The 17,537-nt window shown below is 41.5% G+C and overlaps 1 protein-coding gene across 1 annotated transcript in view; it reads right to left on the reverse strand.

Annotated features, from left to right (window-relative positions):
- The window catches only part of LOC145401612 (high affinity cAMP-specific and IBMX-insensitive 3',5'-cyclic phosphodiesterase 8A-like), a 125,502-nt gene that overhangs the window by 38,255 nt on the left and 69,710 nt on the right, over window positions 1–17,537 (reverse strand). The window contains exons 6-8 of the mRNA XM_080273805.1: window positions 17,085–17,252; window positions 13,849–14,037; window positions 9,555–9,858 (exon numbers count right to left, since the gene is read on the reverse strand). Of these exons, the coding sequence (XP_080129931.1) occupies window positions 9,555–9,858; window positions 13,849–14,037; window positions 17,085–17,252 (661 nt within the window). The remainder of the gene's footprint in view (window positions 1–9,554; window positions 9,859–13,848; window positions 14,038–17,084; window positions 17,253–17,537) is intronic.

Consider the following 17,537-nt stretch of genomic DNA (forward strand, 5'->3'; position numbering starts at 1 on the left):
AGAAAAAACAGTGCCACAGCTCTACATCCTTCCCAGTGTGTTTCTTCACGACAAGCACCGTATTCCTGTATTAATCTCCTGTTACATCTCAACGTTCAAGATGGAGAAATGGCAATCCCTGGGCCAAGTTACAGAGAACAGTGTGGTTAATGGGGAGCAGAAGGTCATATCTAACCTCTTGTGCTTGAAAGAATAAAATAATCTGGAAAGCAAAATTAAAAATGAAATATACATTATCAGACTGAAGGGGTAAATAATCCACCAGCAGCAAAAATAAAATGTCATCATATTGAAGGGGTTAAGATGTTGTTTTGTCCGCAAGCATCCTTAACTGTAAGCGAGGAATGCCTGAACAGCCACACCCATAAGCAGGAATACACATATGCTTCTCCTGTCTACTATACTACCCGCTGTTCTACTTACTGCCTGATGCACTGATGACCATTGCACGAGGCAGTAACATGTGTAGATGCAGATTTAACCAGTAGATAATGCAGCAGACAACATGAGAAGGTGTGCATTCCCACTTATGAACATGGCTGTATATTAATTCCCATCTATGCAACAGCTAACTTTCACCAAATCTAATACAGTACTGCATTCAAACATACACAACAACAGTAACATTTAATTGTCATACCTACTTATTCATACACAAATCAATGGAGCACTATGGGCATTTATAACACCTGAAAAGGAAGATAAGTACACACAACAATACAACATCCTCTCCCTACAACAAGCATATATTTTAATCACACTAGGAGTCTCTGTGTAACGGAAGATTGGAGGTTTGTCAGTGTGAGGTGTGGCGATGTGAAGTGTGACTGTAAGATATGGGATGTGGCAGTGTATGGTGTGGTGGTGTGTGGTGTTGTAGTATGTGATGTGGTGGTGTGTGGTGTGGCAGTATGTGGTGCAGTAATATCAGGTATGGCAGTGTGAAGTGTGGGAATATTTGGTGTGAAAGTCAGAAATGTGGGAGTGTATGGTATGAAAGTTAAAAGTGTGACAGTGTGTGTGCAGAAGTATGAAGTGTGGGCATGTGTGGTGTGGCAATGTAGTTTGGTAGCATGAAGTGTGGAACTCTGTGGTGTGGCAGTGTGGGCTGTGGCAAAGTGAGGGGTGGAGTGATGCCGTGCATAGTGTGGCAATATAAAGTGTTGAGCGAGGCAGTGTGTGCTGTGGCTGTCTTCTACACATTGACACTCCTGATGCCTTGTATTTATAATTGTGTTACACTCAAATGCAGCCAAACTACATGATGGCACATTACTGCATACCTCAACAATGAACCAATCTGCCTACTTATTTACAATGAATTATCTTTTGTGTGATACTGCACCATGTACTTAAACCTTCACTGCATGCATTAACCATGGTTTTCAATGGACACAACTATGCCTTGTCAACATTCACAGGCACTTGGAATTAGACTGGCATCACATACTGAAATAAAATGGGCCAAGCTTTTCTATGTCATTTCCATATGCAAATTATCAGGCTTCTTGGAGTATATTATTCCAGCTGCAGAAATATAAAGATCAACAAAGGAAACTACAAGATTTAAAACTGCTGAAACTGTGAAGCTCCACATCAGCTGAATTCAGAATATTTATATAGCATTTTGCTCACAGTGCTGTAAAACAAAACAAAAATGATCAATTACCAAATAGCTCAAACTAAACATCTAAGCTACAAAACAGACGCCAGCTTAGGTGACGCTGCAGATTCATCCGCACAATACATCTACACAACAGCCATGCAGGTTTACTGATTTCAATACTACTAACTGCCTTTATTAAATTACATATATACATATCTACATATCTATGTATGCATAAATATATAATATATATACAGTACTATACCTATGTATTATATATTATATAAATATATGCCATAGATTCTCATTTAAAGAACAGTAAACCTAACACTTTATACTCGCACAAAGGAAGCAACGTTCTCCTCATTCCCTTGTTTCTCAACAGTGTTCATTAACTTAAGGTTTGTCCACTACACACTGTTCCTGAATAATGAAAATGATGGTCACTCAATCTACATTCCTTGATAACTCATAAATGCTGCTGCTCAATTCACCTACATTCTGTCTTCATGATTTTTTTGGTGAGAATCCAACACAGCATATACACAACATCTACATAAGCTGTCTTGTAATTTCTTATGTAACCAGATGCTGAACAAGATTACTAAAACCTTTATGTAAATGCAATAGTTTACCAAGCTTCAATATTACAAAAACTGAGACACACTTTAAATATTACTAAAGTGTATTCTGAAGCTGTTCTGACATCCATCATGGGCACAAGACCTACTGTGTAAGCAAGTCCATCAACAGTCTGTTTGGTATCTACTGGACATGACATCCAACTTAAATATGCTGCACTCTGGGATCTCCATCTCATAAACTCTATACTTAGCTACTGTATATCCAAGTATAAGAACTTGATTGACTTACTTCTCCGGTTGTACTCTCGTGTTGTTTACATAGGAGTCACTTGCTCTAAGTACCTGCAACTGTGCTCCAGTTTTACAGTTGTATTCAAACACTCAAGTATGATCATACTAAAAGCAACATACCTGTAGTATCTTACAGCACAGAAATGTAATGTTCATTAATATGCTATAAGAGAAACTTCTATTTGAGATATGATATATAATGGAGAAATACCTGTCAATAAAGTCTATCAGTTATCTCCTCACCTGGGGGTGTTTTTTGTGCTCCTTATGTGACAACAAATCACAGTACCATAATTACTGGTGTAAATTACTGGTTTGTGGGCTAATGACTCAACATTTGGTTTTGCTAAACTTGGCTATAAAAATAAGTGTTCTACTGAACCTGAGGGGAAGACCCTAAACATGTGCTTAACCTTTATTATACCTATGGTACACATACACTGCTTCTTAAGGACTGAAAAGTCACAGAATTCTGTACAACTTCTGAGAAATCAATAAACACATCAAACATCACTCTCTACCTCAGAGATGCGTTAATACTGTATTTCCTAGTTACTCGTAAGGGATGACTTATGTATGCAGATCTAACTGTCTGCAGCATCAACTCTCAGAAAAAAATAATCCTGCCATGTCTTATGTCTAAATAAGCTAGAATTCTCCAAATCTGATCTTGTCTTGGACTAATCTGACACAAATATACTCTACATCTGTGTATACTAACACGAATACTGTACATCAATAAATAATCACAACACAATGACTGTATCCCAACACCAATACCCAACCTCTCTCCTCAGAGGAAGTGTGGTAACGACAACACTTTTTACACACTCGGCAGACATTCCATTCTGGTAAGCAGACTGAAAATCTGCCAGATAAAAATGCTAAGGCTAATCTAACACATGTTACTGTACAGAGGAAACATTGTTTTCCACATCATGTACAGTACCAGTTTTTAGTGGTGATGTCAATGTGGGAAGGAGACTGTTGCTTAAATATAACTACTGGACGTGTTCTGACAGAGCAGAGTGTTATTATGAATACAGTATTAAAGTGATATAAATCTAGAAGCAAGCTAACAGACTGAACCTGGCTATGTTGTTCTCTCCCTGTGGGTCCTGTTATGAGAGTGTTTGATATGCTAATCCTGGGTGAGATGCTTTACCCCTGTTTACTGAATTTCAACCGCATGCAAACATACGGCAACGTTGTTTTAGAGGGATGCCGATAAGTCATTTATTTTCAATGCACTAAAATACCGGGCAATACACTGACCATACGAACTACAACTTCTTGGTGCGGATCTTAACTACGCACAGACACGCACACATCAATGGTTTGGTATATGCGTTAATTGTGCAAGTTACAACACAACTACACGAGGATGGTTAATGGCCCAGTTTGCAGGACAGAGGGACTTGTGGTAAGGTGGTGGATGTGGAAGGGAAGGTGGATGTGGAAGGGGAGGCAGGAGTGGCAGAGGTTAGACATGGTAGTAAGGTGGTTGTGGCAGAAGGTTGGATGTGGTAGGGGAGGTTGATATGGCAGAGGTAGACAGATATAAGCAGAGGAGATATGGATTATGGTGTCTGGCAATAGACAGATAGATAGATAGATATGGCAGCAAGGTGGATGAAGTAAGGATGGTGAATGTGGTGGATATGGTTGGAGGTTGGTGACAGTAGCATGGCCAGGGATATGTCAGATGGCCAGGGATATGTCAGATAGTTAAACTGGCCACTTAAAGGTTTTGAGCTACAAGGAAGCTGAAAATATCAGCAGTGATAATTTTTGCCAGGCAGACCCACCAACCACAGGCAAGCAGCCATCCCCTGCAGGGTTGTTCTGTGCAGTCAACTGATGTTCCCTTGCAGCTGACAGCACCCCGCAACACCAAGGTGCAGGGAAATGCCATAAACAACGAAGACATTATATCAAAGACTGCCCATGTCTTCACAGTGTTTGGGAAATTATACACTTTTGCCTTCCCACATTTTCGTTGTTTTGCAACTAATTTCATGTAGGCCAGTGACAGAATAAGGCAATGGTATGGACCTACTTCCTTTCCACGGCACTTCTTCATAACTACAGTAGTACTGTGCCATATTCTAATATAGGTCTTTTGATACAACTCAGAATTCAAGACGGAAGGATGACAAATTTAGACCAACTGAAGAGTAAAATGAGAAAAATGAGTATAGTTATTATTCTCCTTATTTATGGTTAAATTGAAGCATAACATTATTTAGCAAGCACTGTATTTCTTATTATGTCAGAGCTATTTTTATACAATACAGTATATATCTAATTTTCCTTCTTTATAATTCTTGGCTTGTGCAATGACTTCTTTTTTTTTTTTTTTTTTGGTTGTTGGCACTCATACTATTTCATATTGCATCATTTATAAAGGCTCCCACATGCTTGCATGCATTGGCCTTGTTCACCTAATGGTGGCTCTCCACTCTGCTTGATCTCTGGCAGCCTAATCCCTAAGGTTACAAATTAAATGGTTTGCCTGAGCATGGAAATGGATGATGGCAACAGAAGAAGAAAGAGAAACTGGACACCAGCAAGAAGCTACAAATCTGAGTTGGTGAGAGAATCACCAAAGAGGCTGGCAGTGACGGAAGAAGGAATATTTAACCCCTACAATCCAATTACACTTTTTATTTTGTTCTTGATATCCACAGGCAATTTTCTATTTAACTTCGGAAGGATCTCAAGCAGTGAAGTAGTTATCATGTTCATATCAATCCTTTCCTGTCCAAAAAGTCTCCCGTGAGCCGAGCAAAATCACATGTGAGTACTATCTATCTATCTATCTATTGCCAGACGCCTCAATCCCATTTGGGGTGGCCACAAACAAATCGCCTCCAAGTCGCCCTGTCCCCCGCCATTTCACTCCCCTGCTCCCAACTCACACCCCCCTCTCTCATATACCTCTCCACCCGATCTCTCCATCTCATCCTCGGCCTCCCCCTCCCTCTTTCCCCCTCCACCTCACTCACATACACTCTCTTCGTCAGTCTTTCACCCTCCATCCTCTCCACATGGCCAAACCACCTCAGTGTGTTCCTCACAACGCTTCCTATCACATCCACATCAACACCACAACGCTCCTTTATATCCTCATTCGTCAGCCTGTCTCTCCATGTGACTCCACAGGCTCCTCTTAAATAACTCATTTCCACGGCTCTCACTCTTGACTTGTGTCCTTCCAACAACGTCCACGCTTCACTTCTGTACGTTAGAGTTGGTATTACAATACTGTCATGTAGTAACTTTTTCACTTCCATGCTCACTTCCCTGTTTCTTATCACTGCTTTCAAAGAACCAGCAACATGTGAGTACAATAAGGTATAATATACATAATCGGATTCCAGGGGCTGAGATTGAGAGAAGCCTTACACAGTGGGACAGTTATACTCTTTTCACTCTAACTTGGCCTAAAATTGCCGTCTCCCCATCTTGAATGCCCACATGTGGCAACAGATTAACACTGGCCTATGCTGCTAGTCACAAAGAAGTGGTATGAAAAGGATAAAGAGCCTTAGCACTCTCTTTTCTGACACCCAGCTACATGAAACAAACTGCAAAAGGACAAAAATCTGGGCCAAGTTAAGGTAAAAAGAGCACAGTGAAGCAGGGAGCTGGTGGCAATGAATGAGAAGGAATTATTGGCCATGATCTACTGCAGTGGGAAAAAATGATAATCGTAATGATGATGATGATGATGATGATGATAAGGAGGAGAAGGAGGAGGAGGGAGGAGTTATGAATGTAATGGCTATGATTCTTCATCGGAAAATGGTCTGGATGATGTGATGATGATGATGATGACACTGGAATGTTATGAATGCCATGATTCACAGTGATGTGGAGGCTGAGGCAGAGGATAAGTGGCCAGGATTGAGGCAATGGGAGGCTGGGAATTAGGAATATACCGGTACACTTGCGTCCACGTGCCCTGCCTTACCCTCATATCTACTCAGCGCCTGGAAGTTGAGTGCGCGGGTAAACGTAAAGCGCTCCCTCTCGGCAGGCGCACTGAGCACTCGGCCCACACGCTCCGACGGTTCCCCCGGCCCGCCTAGTGTGTGGGCGGCCGTGGGGTTAGGGGAGGGAGGGTGAGTGTTAGGGAGGAGGCGAGTGTCTGGGAGGAGGTGACGTGTTAGGACGGTGAGGGCATATGTGAGTGGGGTGGGGAGTGTGGGTAGTGGGAGTCCTGTAGTGTGTGTCATGGCCAGGGATGTGTTGCAGTGATGTGTTATGTGTGTGTGAGGTGGGAGTTGGAGTGTTAGAGGAGGCGTGAGGGGGAAGCAGAAGCATTAGACGAGGGAGTGTTAGTGGACGTGCAGATAATGAGAGGTGGGTGGAGTGAGGGATAAGCCTGAGATGGCATTTACAAGGAAACTGTTATCTAATCCCCCACTATCCTTGAGTCCGCCCTAGATTAAACACGCTGCAATCACCCCGTCCTTGCTCGAGTAAACAGGAGGGAGATTCTAGAACCTGTTTCTAGATCTGGGTTGACAGCAAGGTAAGCATTATTTGCCCTACACAACAAAGTCTAACTAGGACATTGTTATTAAGCCAGTACAACCTTATTAAGCACTTCCTATATATACAGGGTGAATGGGAGGAAGGGACCTAACTCTGGGAGAAGATAAGTGACGGAATCCTAGGTAAAACAATGCTAAAGCAACGTGGATCCAAATTTTAATCTTTATGGAGCTACAGTTACTCATGGGTAAAAATGGCCTCCCTCATAAGTCTCCCAGATGGTCATCAGTAATTGTAGTTCCACAACAGTTTAGATTGGACTCAGGTTGATGTAGCATTTTTTTACCCAGAATTCTCTCATCTATCATTTCCCAAAGTTATGTCCTTTCCTCCTGGGACACCCTGTACATCAACTATTTCTAAAGGTTCAAGCAACTATACCTGACTACCACTACTAAAGGGCAGCAAAATAATGTTACTTTCTAGGACAGTAAAAGCCTATACATGACTATTCAACTGTAGTCCTGAACAGGGACTTATATGGTAAAGCTACTCTTTTTCCATAGTTCCCAGTCAAAATCATATGAGCAACCACCACACACACACACACACACACACACAATAATATGAAAGAACCCCTGAATTATAGACCATTGTTCCAGATCAGCAAGGTCAAAAAATTGTGCAAGAGAATCCTGAAAAACAGATGGATAAAATATCTGGAAGAGATGTATGTGTTCGAAGGAAATCAGTGTGGATTCAGAACTGGGAGGTCGTGTGTCTCTAATTTGCTGAGCTTCTATTCAAGCGCGATTGACATGCTACAGAAGAGAGACAGTTTGGTGGACTGTGTGTACTGTACAGTATTTAGATCTGGAGAAAGCCTTTGACAAGATACCCCACAAGCGACTAATGTGGATGCTGGAGCACATAGGAGGGCTGAAGGGGAACCTCTTGGAGTGGATGAGAGACTTCATGAGAGACAGACAAATGAGCACAGTAATACAGACAGGATGTCAGTGTGGAGGGAAGTAACAAGTGGAGTCCCGCAGGGCTTGGTGCTAGCGCCCTTAATGTTCTACATTTACATATTCGATATGGTGGATGGAATGAAGCCATGCAAGTCTGTTTGCTGAAGACACAAAGTTCATGAGGACAGCAGAAGTTGAAGAAGACTGTAAAATGCTGCAGGAGGACCTGGACAGGATTCATGAGTGGAGCCAGATGAGGGTAAAGAAATTCAACACAAAAAAATGTAAAATATTGGAAATGGGTAAAGATACCAAGAGACCATCACTAACTTATTTGATGGGTAAGGAACCAATCACAAAAGCAAGAGAAGAGAACGACTTGGGAGTGCTGGTCCAGGATAATTTGTTGCTCGTAAAACACTAACAAGATAGTTAGAGACCTATAATTTCTTGACTAACGTAGGAGTAGCATTTCATTACATGGATGAGATGATGAAAAACTTGATAGTGGCCATGATTCGCCCCAGGTTGGAACATGTGGCGGTAGTGGGGTCCCCAAATAAAAAAAAAAAGCTATAAACAAGATCAAGAGAATGCACAGAACAGCAACCAAGATGGTCCCCAGCCTGGCATATCTGTCATACAGAGAGAGGCTAGAAAAGCTGGATCTGCCTTCCTTAGAAGAAAGGAGAGATAGGAGTGACATGATTGCAGTGTTCGGTGCCATGATGGGAGTAGAAAATATTGACAGAGATGATCTGTTTGTATGGGATGGTAGAGTAACATGAGGACATGGAATGAAACTAAAAAAGTCAAGTTGCTTGAAGGATATCAAGAAATATAGTTTTCCATATAGATGCACTGACCTGTGGAACAGCCTGGACAAAAAGATCGTCCAGTCTAAAAACTTAAATGAGTTCAAAGCAAAGTCTGACTTATTAAGAAACAGAGACGGGACCCCACGAGCGAAGCTCATTTCATGTGTATCACAACTAGGTAAAACACACACACACACACACACACACACACACACACACACACACACACACAGAAAACATACGAACACACATTCATTCTAATCAATGCTGAATCAATATACAATTCATTGGCCTACTTTTGAGTATATAAGGAAAACTTCAAACTTTCCATGCCTCTGAAGCAACTAAAAACGAAGCAATAAATTTTCTGGAGGGGAAAAATAAACTTACTTTAGAAGCATTACAGGAAAGGGGATAGGTGAGGTTTGAAATTTCAAAACTTATTTACTGGAGAGAATATTAATGAGCTTTCCCTGAGCTTTCCTAAACAACCTTATACTGGAGCAAAACAAACTCTCAGTAAAACATCTTCAAACATCTTAATAAACAGACTCACACTTAGTCTAACATCTCCAAACATCACAATAAACAAACTCACTCCAGCCAAACATCCGCAACCACCACAAAAACATCCTTAACCATCAATCCTTAACAGCTAACAAATCTATAGAGCCTTACTTGCCTATTACACATATTCAGAAAAGCTCCTGGCAGTGTAATAAAAAAAAAAAAAAAAAGACAGCAACACCACTACACACAGATTCCCTCCAAGCCGACTTACCATCACTGTTGATAGAGCGGATGTCGTGGGAGTGGGACCCCTTGCGCAGCGACTTGATGGAGCCGCGCGGATGGAAGTGGTCCGTGGTGGTGAGGTCCAAGGGTCGGTCTGGTGGACGCTCTATGTGGTGGGAATCACTCACATACACAAGGTACTGCGTCTTACGGGTGTTTGGTGCGGCAGGAACAACCTTAGACGGGAGATGGAGGAGCTCACCCGATTTCCGCCTACACGTCAGCACTCCCTCCCACTCACGTCCACGTCGCATCTGCATGTTTACCGCCTCGGAGATGTCAAGCGAAACCTGCAGGGGACAGTGGGACGTCAGGTGCATTAAGTTACTGAGAAAGAGTATGAAATGAAAAGGTGTGAGATTAAGAAATGAAAAGGTGAGATTAGGAAATGAAAAGGTGAGATTTGGAAATGAAAAGGTGAGATTAGGATATGAAAAAGTGAGATTAAGAAACGAAAAGGTGAGATTAGGAAATGAAAACGTGATATTAGGAAATGAAAAGGTGAGATTAGGGAATGAAAAGGTGAGATTAAGAAATGAAAAGATGAGATTAGGAAAGGGTGAGATTAGGAAATGAAAAGGTGAGATTATGAGATGAAAAGATGAGATTAGGAAACAAAAAGGTGAGATGAAGAAATGAAAAGTGAGATTAAGAAAAGAGAAGAGACTGAAATAAAAAAGATGAGATTTTGAGATGAAAAGGTGAGATTAGGAAATGAAAAGGTGTGATTACAAACAGGCGATACGAAAAAAGGTGAGTGTCTAGGTGGATACTATGAATGACTAGGAAATGAAGAAATGGGAAGAAGAGCATTAGTGTTGTATCGCAGTGCCATGAATTTTTCAAATGAAAGAATTACCAGTAAACCCACATTTGAAATTGTTGTTTACTGGGAAGATAACAACATTTGCAACCCAACTTGGATCCTCACTGGGTATGATGAGAGACGGAACATGTGTGTGTGTATATAAAAAGGAAAAGGTAAAGGAGGAAGATATTCACAAGCTCAAACATACAAAAATGAAAATGCTCAGATAGGTGTATAGCGTGTCCTTGAATGACAGGCCCACGTCAGTTAGGAATGCAAATGAAGAGCTGAGAGGAGGAATGGGACTTGAATGTGTAAGTGATGTGATCAGAAGGGGCCGATTAAGATGGTCTGGGCATGTGGGGAGGGTGGTGAATGATAACTGGGTGTCAAGAGTGAGAGATATGAACAATGAGGTAGACAGACCAAAAAATAAACTTGACGATGAGATTGTGCTGTGTGACCTCAAGGATAAGGGACTGAATAGAAAGGCTGCAAGAGACCAAGTAGTCTGAATCAGCCTTCATTAGGTGACCAAGGCTGATGTATGCAAGCATGCTGGAGCCTTTATAAACTAAATGAAACAATCAACCAGACTAAAATACCCAAGTGTATCTACAACAGCAAAAAGGTTAACTGAGACAGTGGTTTACAATCTAATAGTGTAGGCTCCCTAATCTGTTGTTAGCCTGAATAAATTACCCAACTGTATTAAACTAGGGTGAGGGTTAATTTTATCTGCTCCACCCCAGAGACAGAACCACCATCACTAGAGATAAAGAGAGAGGAGGGTAAAGAAAAAGAAATCAATGTTGTTGTTGTTGCTGATCAACCCCAGTCTGTCTGGCCAAGCAATCCCATCAACCACAGGCAAGCAAAAGTCCTTGCAGGTCTGTCTCAAGTAGTGAACCAATGTTCACTTGTGACTGACAATGCCTTGTCACAGCAACGTGCGGAAAAAAGTGCGTTGGTTTGGTTCCCACATGGATGCCGCATTTGTGTCTCCATCCAGTTAAAAGGGGCACCACAGCAGGCTCCACTCCATCCCATAATCTGGTTATATAGCTACCACCCAGGGTTGTATATGCTTTCATGAGTTACAGGAAATTATCAGGTTTCTCACTCAGTGTTGCGTGACATGAAGTGGAAAGAAGAGTAACAAAAAGTGACAGGAAGGAAAGAGAGAAGAGCAGAGAGACATGCAGACAAAGAGATACACTTAAAAGGGGGAAGGATGATGTAGGGAGCAGTACACCGTGTGCGTGGATGATCGTCGCCACTGCCTTACACTAGAAATCAATGTAAAAATTACTGACATGAAGTGGCTGATAAAGATACTGAATAAAGAATACAGAGGCAAGATTGGGATAAAAAGACAAGACACAAAGCACAACCCAGATATACGGCAATGACAGGATGATTTCGTTGCCATAACCTATAGTAATAATAATAATAGTAATAATCCATCCACCATCCAATCCAATGTTTCCAAGGAGCATTGAAGCCTGGGGCTAGGCAAGTTGGTCCTGACATTTAAGATCAGAGTGACCAGCCTCTCTCATCCCTGAGTGGCATTACGTGAGCAATAAACCCCAACCACCCCTTGGATGTTATTTTTATTATTATTATTATTATTATTACTATTATTATTATTATTATGATTATTATTATATTATTATTATTATTATTATTATTATTATTATCATTATTACTATTATTATTATTATATTATTATTACTATTATTATTATTATTATTATTATCAACATTATTTTATTCTTGAGAGAGAAGGTGACTCCCAGTGTGATAATACAGTGAATGGAGAGAGACCGGAATTGGTGAGAGTTCAAATACTTGGGTACAGTGATAGAAAAGAGAGGGAAAATGTGCAAATGAAATGGACAGTAGAGTGACAAAAGGAAGAAAAGTAGCTGGTGCAATGAAGGCCTTGATAAGAAACAGAGGCTTGAGTGTTGCAGCTTCACGAGGCTTACATGAAGGAGTGTTAGTGCCAATTTTAACACGTGGATGTGAGACTATGGTGTGGCATGAAAACGAGAAGTCAGGAGTGAGGGCAGTCAAGATGGGACTGCTGAGGAATGTATGTGGAGTACAGAGAGTGGATAGGATACGAAATAATGTGATTCATGAAAGATGTGGAGTGAGGAAGACTGTGGACACCAGAAACAAAGAAAGTGTACTGAAATGGTATGGTCTGTGGAGAGAATGGATAACAACAGAGTGGTGAAAAAGGTATATCTGAGCGAATTTGAAGGAGGGAGGAGGCGAGGTAGGTCAAGAAGGTGAAGAGATATGGTGGATGACTGTGTGAGGAAGAGAGGTTTGGAAGTCAGTGAGGCTAGGGAACTGACAGGAGATCACATTGGCTGGATGAATGTTGTGAGAAGTGCATGATCAGGGATTTGGCACCCCTTTTAACATGACAGCATCCGGACTGACTCTATTGGATACGTTTATGTGAAGCTACAGAACGTGGAGATTGTTTTTGGCATATCAGATACAGCCAGGATTCTGGGGACTTGAATGGTGAGTGAATGGATGTGTGGCCTATTGGACTAAGCCAATTTGGGCTGTCTGGACATTGCTACTCCTCACCCTGCCCTTGGGTGGGAAAGGAGGTCCGGATGATGATGATGATGATGAATGATGACAATTATCATTATTATTATTATTATTATCATTATCATCATCATTATTATTATTATTATTACAGTATTATTATTATTATTATTATTATTATCATCATCATCATCATTATGAATACTGTAATAATCATTCACTCATCATCAAATTCAGTGTTGTCCCATGAGAAGCGTAGAAGCCCGGGGCTAGGCAAGCTGGTCCTGACATTTAAGATGACAGTGACCAGCCTCACTCATCCCTGAGTGGCATTATGTGTTCAATAAACCCCAACCACATCTTAGATATAAACCTTCACCGGCTCAATCCGATTGGAGCGCCGTAATTACCCACTAACCACCAGGCGCCATTATTTGGTTTATGGTTACCACCCAGCATAGTAAATGGTTTCCTGGTGTATAGGAAACCACTTGGCTTGTCACTCAGTGTTGAGTCACCCGTAAACAGAAGGAGAAGGAAAGAGTGAAGGAAAGAACGACAGAAGGGGAAGGAAGAAAAGAAGGAAGGAAGAGAGGAAAGGGCAGCCACCCAAGGGCAGCACTACCTTGAGTGAGTAGATGGTGAGTGCTCCCACCTACCACCAATAAGAAAAATAAAAATAATAATAATAATAATAATAATGATGATGATGATGATGATGATGATGATGATGATGATGATGATGATGATGATGATAATAATAATAATAATAATAATAATAATAATAATAATAACTGTAACAACATAAGTCAGCCAGAACAGCCTCCTGAACTGGCCACAAGGAAAACAACAAATAAAGACAAGCACATCACAATACCGTAATGGATCCTCACCTTCCCCTCGCCCTGCCAGTGGTCCAGGTGCGGTCTGAGGTGGTCTGGCGGAGGTCGGAAGTCAAGTGAGGGTCTGTGATCTCCGGCCTGTGAGCGGTGATCCCAGGACGAATGCAACTCCCAGATATTACGACCGGCCAGATCGTCCAGGGTATATCCCAGTAGCTGCTCACACGGCCGGTTCAGGTACTGGAAATAAAGGGTAGTATACTTGAATCTTCTGTTATCTTGTTTTTGTTTTTTCTAGGAGGGAACAATCTTATGGGCTCCTGGCCTTTGGTTCCTTCTTCCTTGCATAAAAATAATTGTTATCTTTGAACTTGGTCTAAAATTGCCATCTCCCCATCTTGAATGCTGAGTTTTTGAAGAAGATTTACACTTGAAAATTATGCTGAGTTTTTGCATTACATTAACATCAGAAAAATGATACCAGTCATAAAGTGATATGGAGAGAATGTAAAGCCAGAATATTGTCTTATTCTGTCACTGGGGTTCATAAAACACACTACAATTGGACAAAAATCTGGGTCAAGTTAAGGTGAAATAAGTATACGGCACTGTAGCTGGTTCAGCCATGTGGAAAGAAAGGATCTAAGAGAGTGACTGGGAGAAGGTACTGTATATGTGTGAGGTGGAGAAGTGGAGGGGAAGGAAAAACTGAGGATAAGATGGCAAGATAGAGTGGAGAAGTATATGAGCGAGAAGGCTGAAAGTTGGAGCAAGTGTAACCTGATGGCAGAGGACAGGATGACATGGAAGTGATTCATTTGTAGCTACCCTTTATGGATGAAGGTATCTGACTACAGACAGATAGACAGATACATAAATACATAAGCAGGCATTAATATTCTCTGATGACATACAGTACAAACCCCGATATTTAAAATAACTGGTTCCAAAGGTTCTGTGGAAAATGTTATATTTTGGAAGGCGCCAGAATCATAATAATACTGTAACAGCAAGAAAACTGTTCACAGCTTATTGTTTATAAAGACTCCAACATCCTTGCATGCGCTGGCCTTGGTTACCTACTGGCAGCTTCCCACACTGCGTGATCTATGGCAGCCTCCCTATTTAGTCCCTTATGCCTATCACCTCATCCAAGTTTGTTTTTGGTCTGCCTCCCACAACCCTACCCTCAACAATCACACTTCTCATCTTCCACACCCAGTTGTCATCTTTCATCCTCTCAACATGCCTAAATTATCTTTACCTGCCCCTCCTCATCACAACACCTATACCTTCAATCATGTAAAAAATAGCCTACAGTACCATGAACAGTAAATACAGTGAAGTACAGTACCTTGCATTAGTATTACAGTGACCCCTCCAATTACACGGTCCCATTTATGCGGTTTTCACCATTTACGTGGAGATAAACCCCACCCTGATTCCTGTTACGTGGGAAAGAATCTGGCTTTGTGCCGGAAAATCTCAGAAATCGGCACTTCAGGATGACGGGGGGAGTGGCTTTGAGGGGTCTGAGGCCTCTGCTCATTCACCTTCCTCTAGCCCCTCAGCCACAGATTAACTCCTCCCTGACACCCAAACATTTGCTTCATCCCAACATGGTAATTAATCACCACTTATTTACCACTTTGTATATTCTAATTATCCCTTTTTTATGACTAGTGGTGTTCCTAGGGGTTGTATAATTACTACAATAAGTATTAAGTATGATCAGGGGAAGTCAAAATCTATCAAGAGGACCAAAAAGGGGACTTTGGAAAAATTTTTGTTTTTCACCATACCAAATAACCTTATAACAAGGGTTTCTATAGTATCGTTTGCGCAATTCGCTTTGTGCGGAAAAATTCAATGATACATTAGCCACCTCACAGGAGGGGTCATTATTTGTCATCCATTGGTATACATATCCAGAAATAAACAGTCTTCAAATATGCACTGACTGTGTGAGGACAGACTATATCACCACCCCCTGATGGATGGGAGTACAACATGTAGACTGAAGTGTGACTGCTTCTCAATAGTTTAACAGCAAACATCACAAAATGGATATAAAGGAATATTATGTAATCTATGAATTCTTAACCTCACACGGGTGGGGGGGGGGGAAAGCCCCCATGAAATGAACCCCACTGTGCCCATATAATCATTCACATTATGTTAAAGCCGTCAGAATCTTAGTTTTACCCCACAAGCATAAATAATCTCCAAATACTGTGAGGGAAACCACACAAAAAATAGTACAGTACATCCCCACAGTTCGTGAGTTCCAAGTACTGTACGCGATCCCCCTTGTACGCAAGGACCTTTTTTTTTTTCTTTTTTTCTTTTTTTTTTTTTTTAGTGTATTTTTTATTAGTACACAATTGAAATCCTTGTAAGCGAGACAGGCAGCGAAGAGTGGCCCAAATCCAGGGTTACCCCGAGTACACGACATTGCCCCCCCAAGAAGCGATAACAAGTAAAAGTGAGCAGCCATATTCTTGTTGGTTTACTTAAGCAATATCCTTATTGATTTACCTAGTAAAGCCATAATCTTGTAGGCTTACTTTACCTTAGGTAATATGTCTTAGATAGTTTCCCTGTATAGTACAATACTTAGGTCTGAAAGGCGTCTCAAGGATTGCCCATGAAGGGGGGTGCCGCCCATATGTAATATTTCCCTTAAGTTTATGTATTCACTACGCGAATTCCTAGTATGCGACGTCCTCTGCCGCCCATATAGGCGCGTACTAGGGGGATGTACTGTATATACAAAATAAAACCAATATAGTATACCACTATCTTGTACCAGGAGTCTGTTGTTCCTGTTGTTGATGAGTAATCCCAGTATGTCTGGTCATGGAGGTCCATTAATCAAAAGCCAGCAAACATACCTGCAGGGCTGTCCCATGCAGTGAATCAATGTTTCTTGCAGTAAACAATGCCTCACCACAGCAAGGCCTGGGAAAGAGTTAGGAGGTTTGGATCCCACATGGATGCTCCATTTGCATCTCTCCACCCAGTGAACAGCCGCACTACAGCAGGCTCCACATCATGCCGTTGTGTGGTTACATAACTACCACCCTGCATTACAGATGGTTTCCTAGGATACAGGAAGCCATTAGGCCTGTCACTCAGTGCAGTTAAATTTAGGCAGCACTACACTGAGTGAGTGGATGGTGGGCACCCCTCCCTGTTTGTAATGTGGATCAACTCTGCCTGAATCATGTGCCAAACAATCATTCACACATCATCTGTCCACATAAAACAAAACCAGAGTGGCATACCACTATCTTGTGCTGGGTGTCTGTGATATGGACCAGCTCCTTGCATGAATCAAGAGCCGAGAACACCGCCTGTAACGCCCTCAGCTGCGTCTGGCTGTCCACCTCACCCGCCTCCAGCTGGGCCATCTCATTAGACACCCAACCCACCGCTGATGACTCGACTAGAACCTGTGGACAGAAGTACATGTATTCTTTTTACTCTAACTAGACCTAAAATTTTCACCTCTTCATCTTAAAAGCTGAGATGTAACACCGTAACAGATCGACAGCAGAATAAGCTGCTAGTCATGAAGGCGTGTTAGAGAAAGGATGCAGAGCCACAGCATTGTCTTTTGTGCAACTGAGCTACGTACTATTATTTATGCTACAAAATGATGAAAATCTGGGCCAAATCAAGGTGAAAGGACCATGGTTATAAAGAACCATACATTTTTTAGTTAAACTTGACCTAAA

The sequence above is a fragment of the Coenobita brevimanus genome, chromosome 56 (genome assembly GCF_032717465.1).
Source record: "Coenobita brevimanus isolate Jiangsu-jjx chromosome 56, ASM3271746v2, whole genome shotgun sequence".
In the NCBI taxonomy this organism is placed as follows: Eukaryota; Metazoa; Arthropoda; class Malacostraca; order Decapoda; family Coenobitidae; genus Coenobita; species Coenobita brevimanus.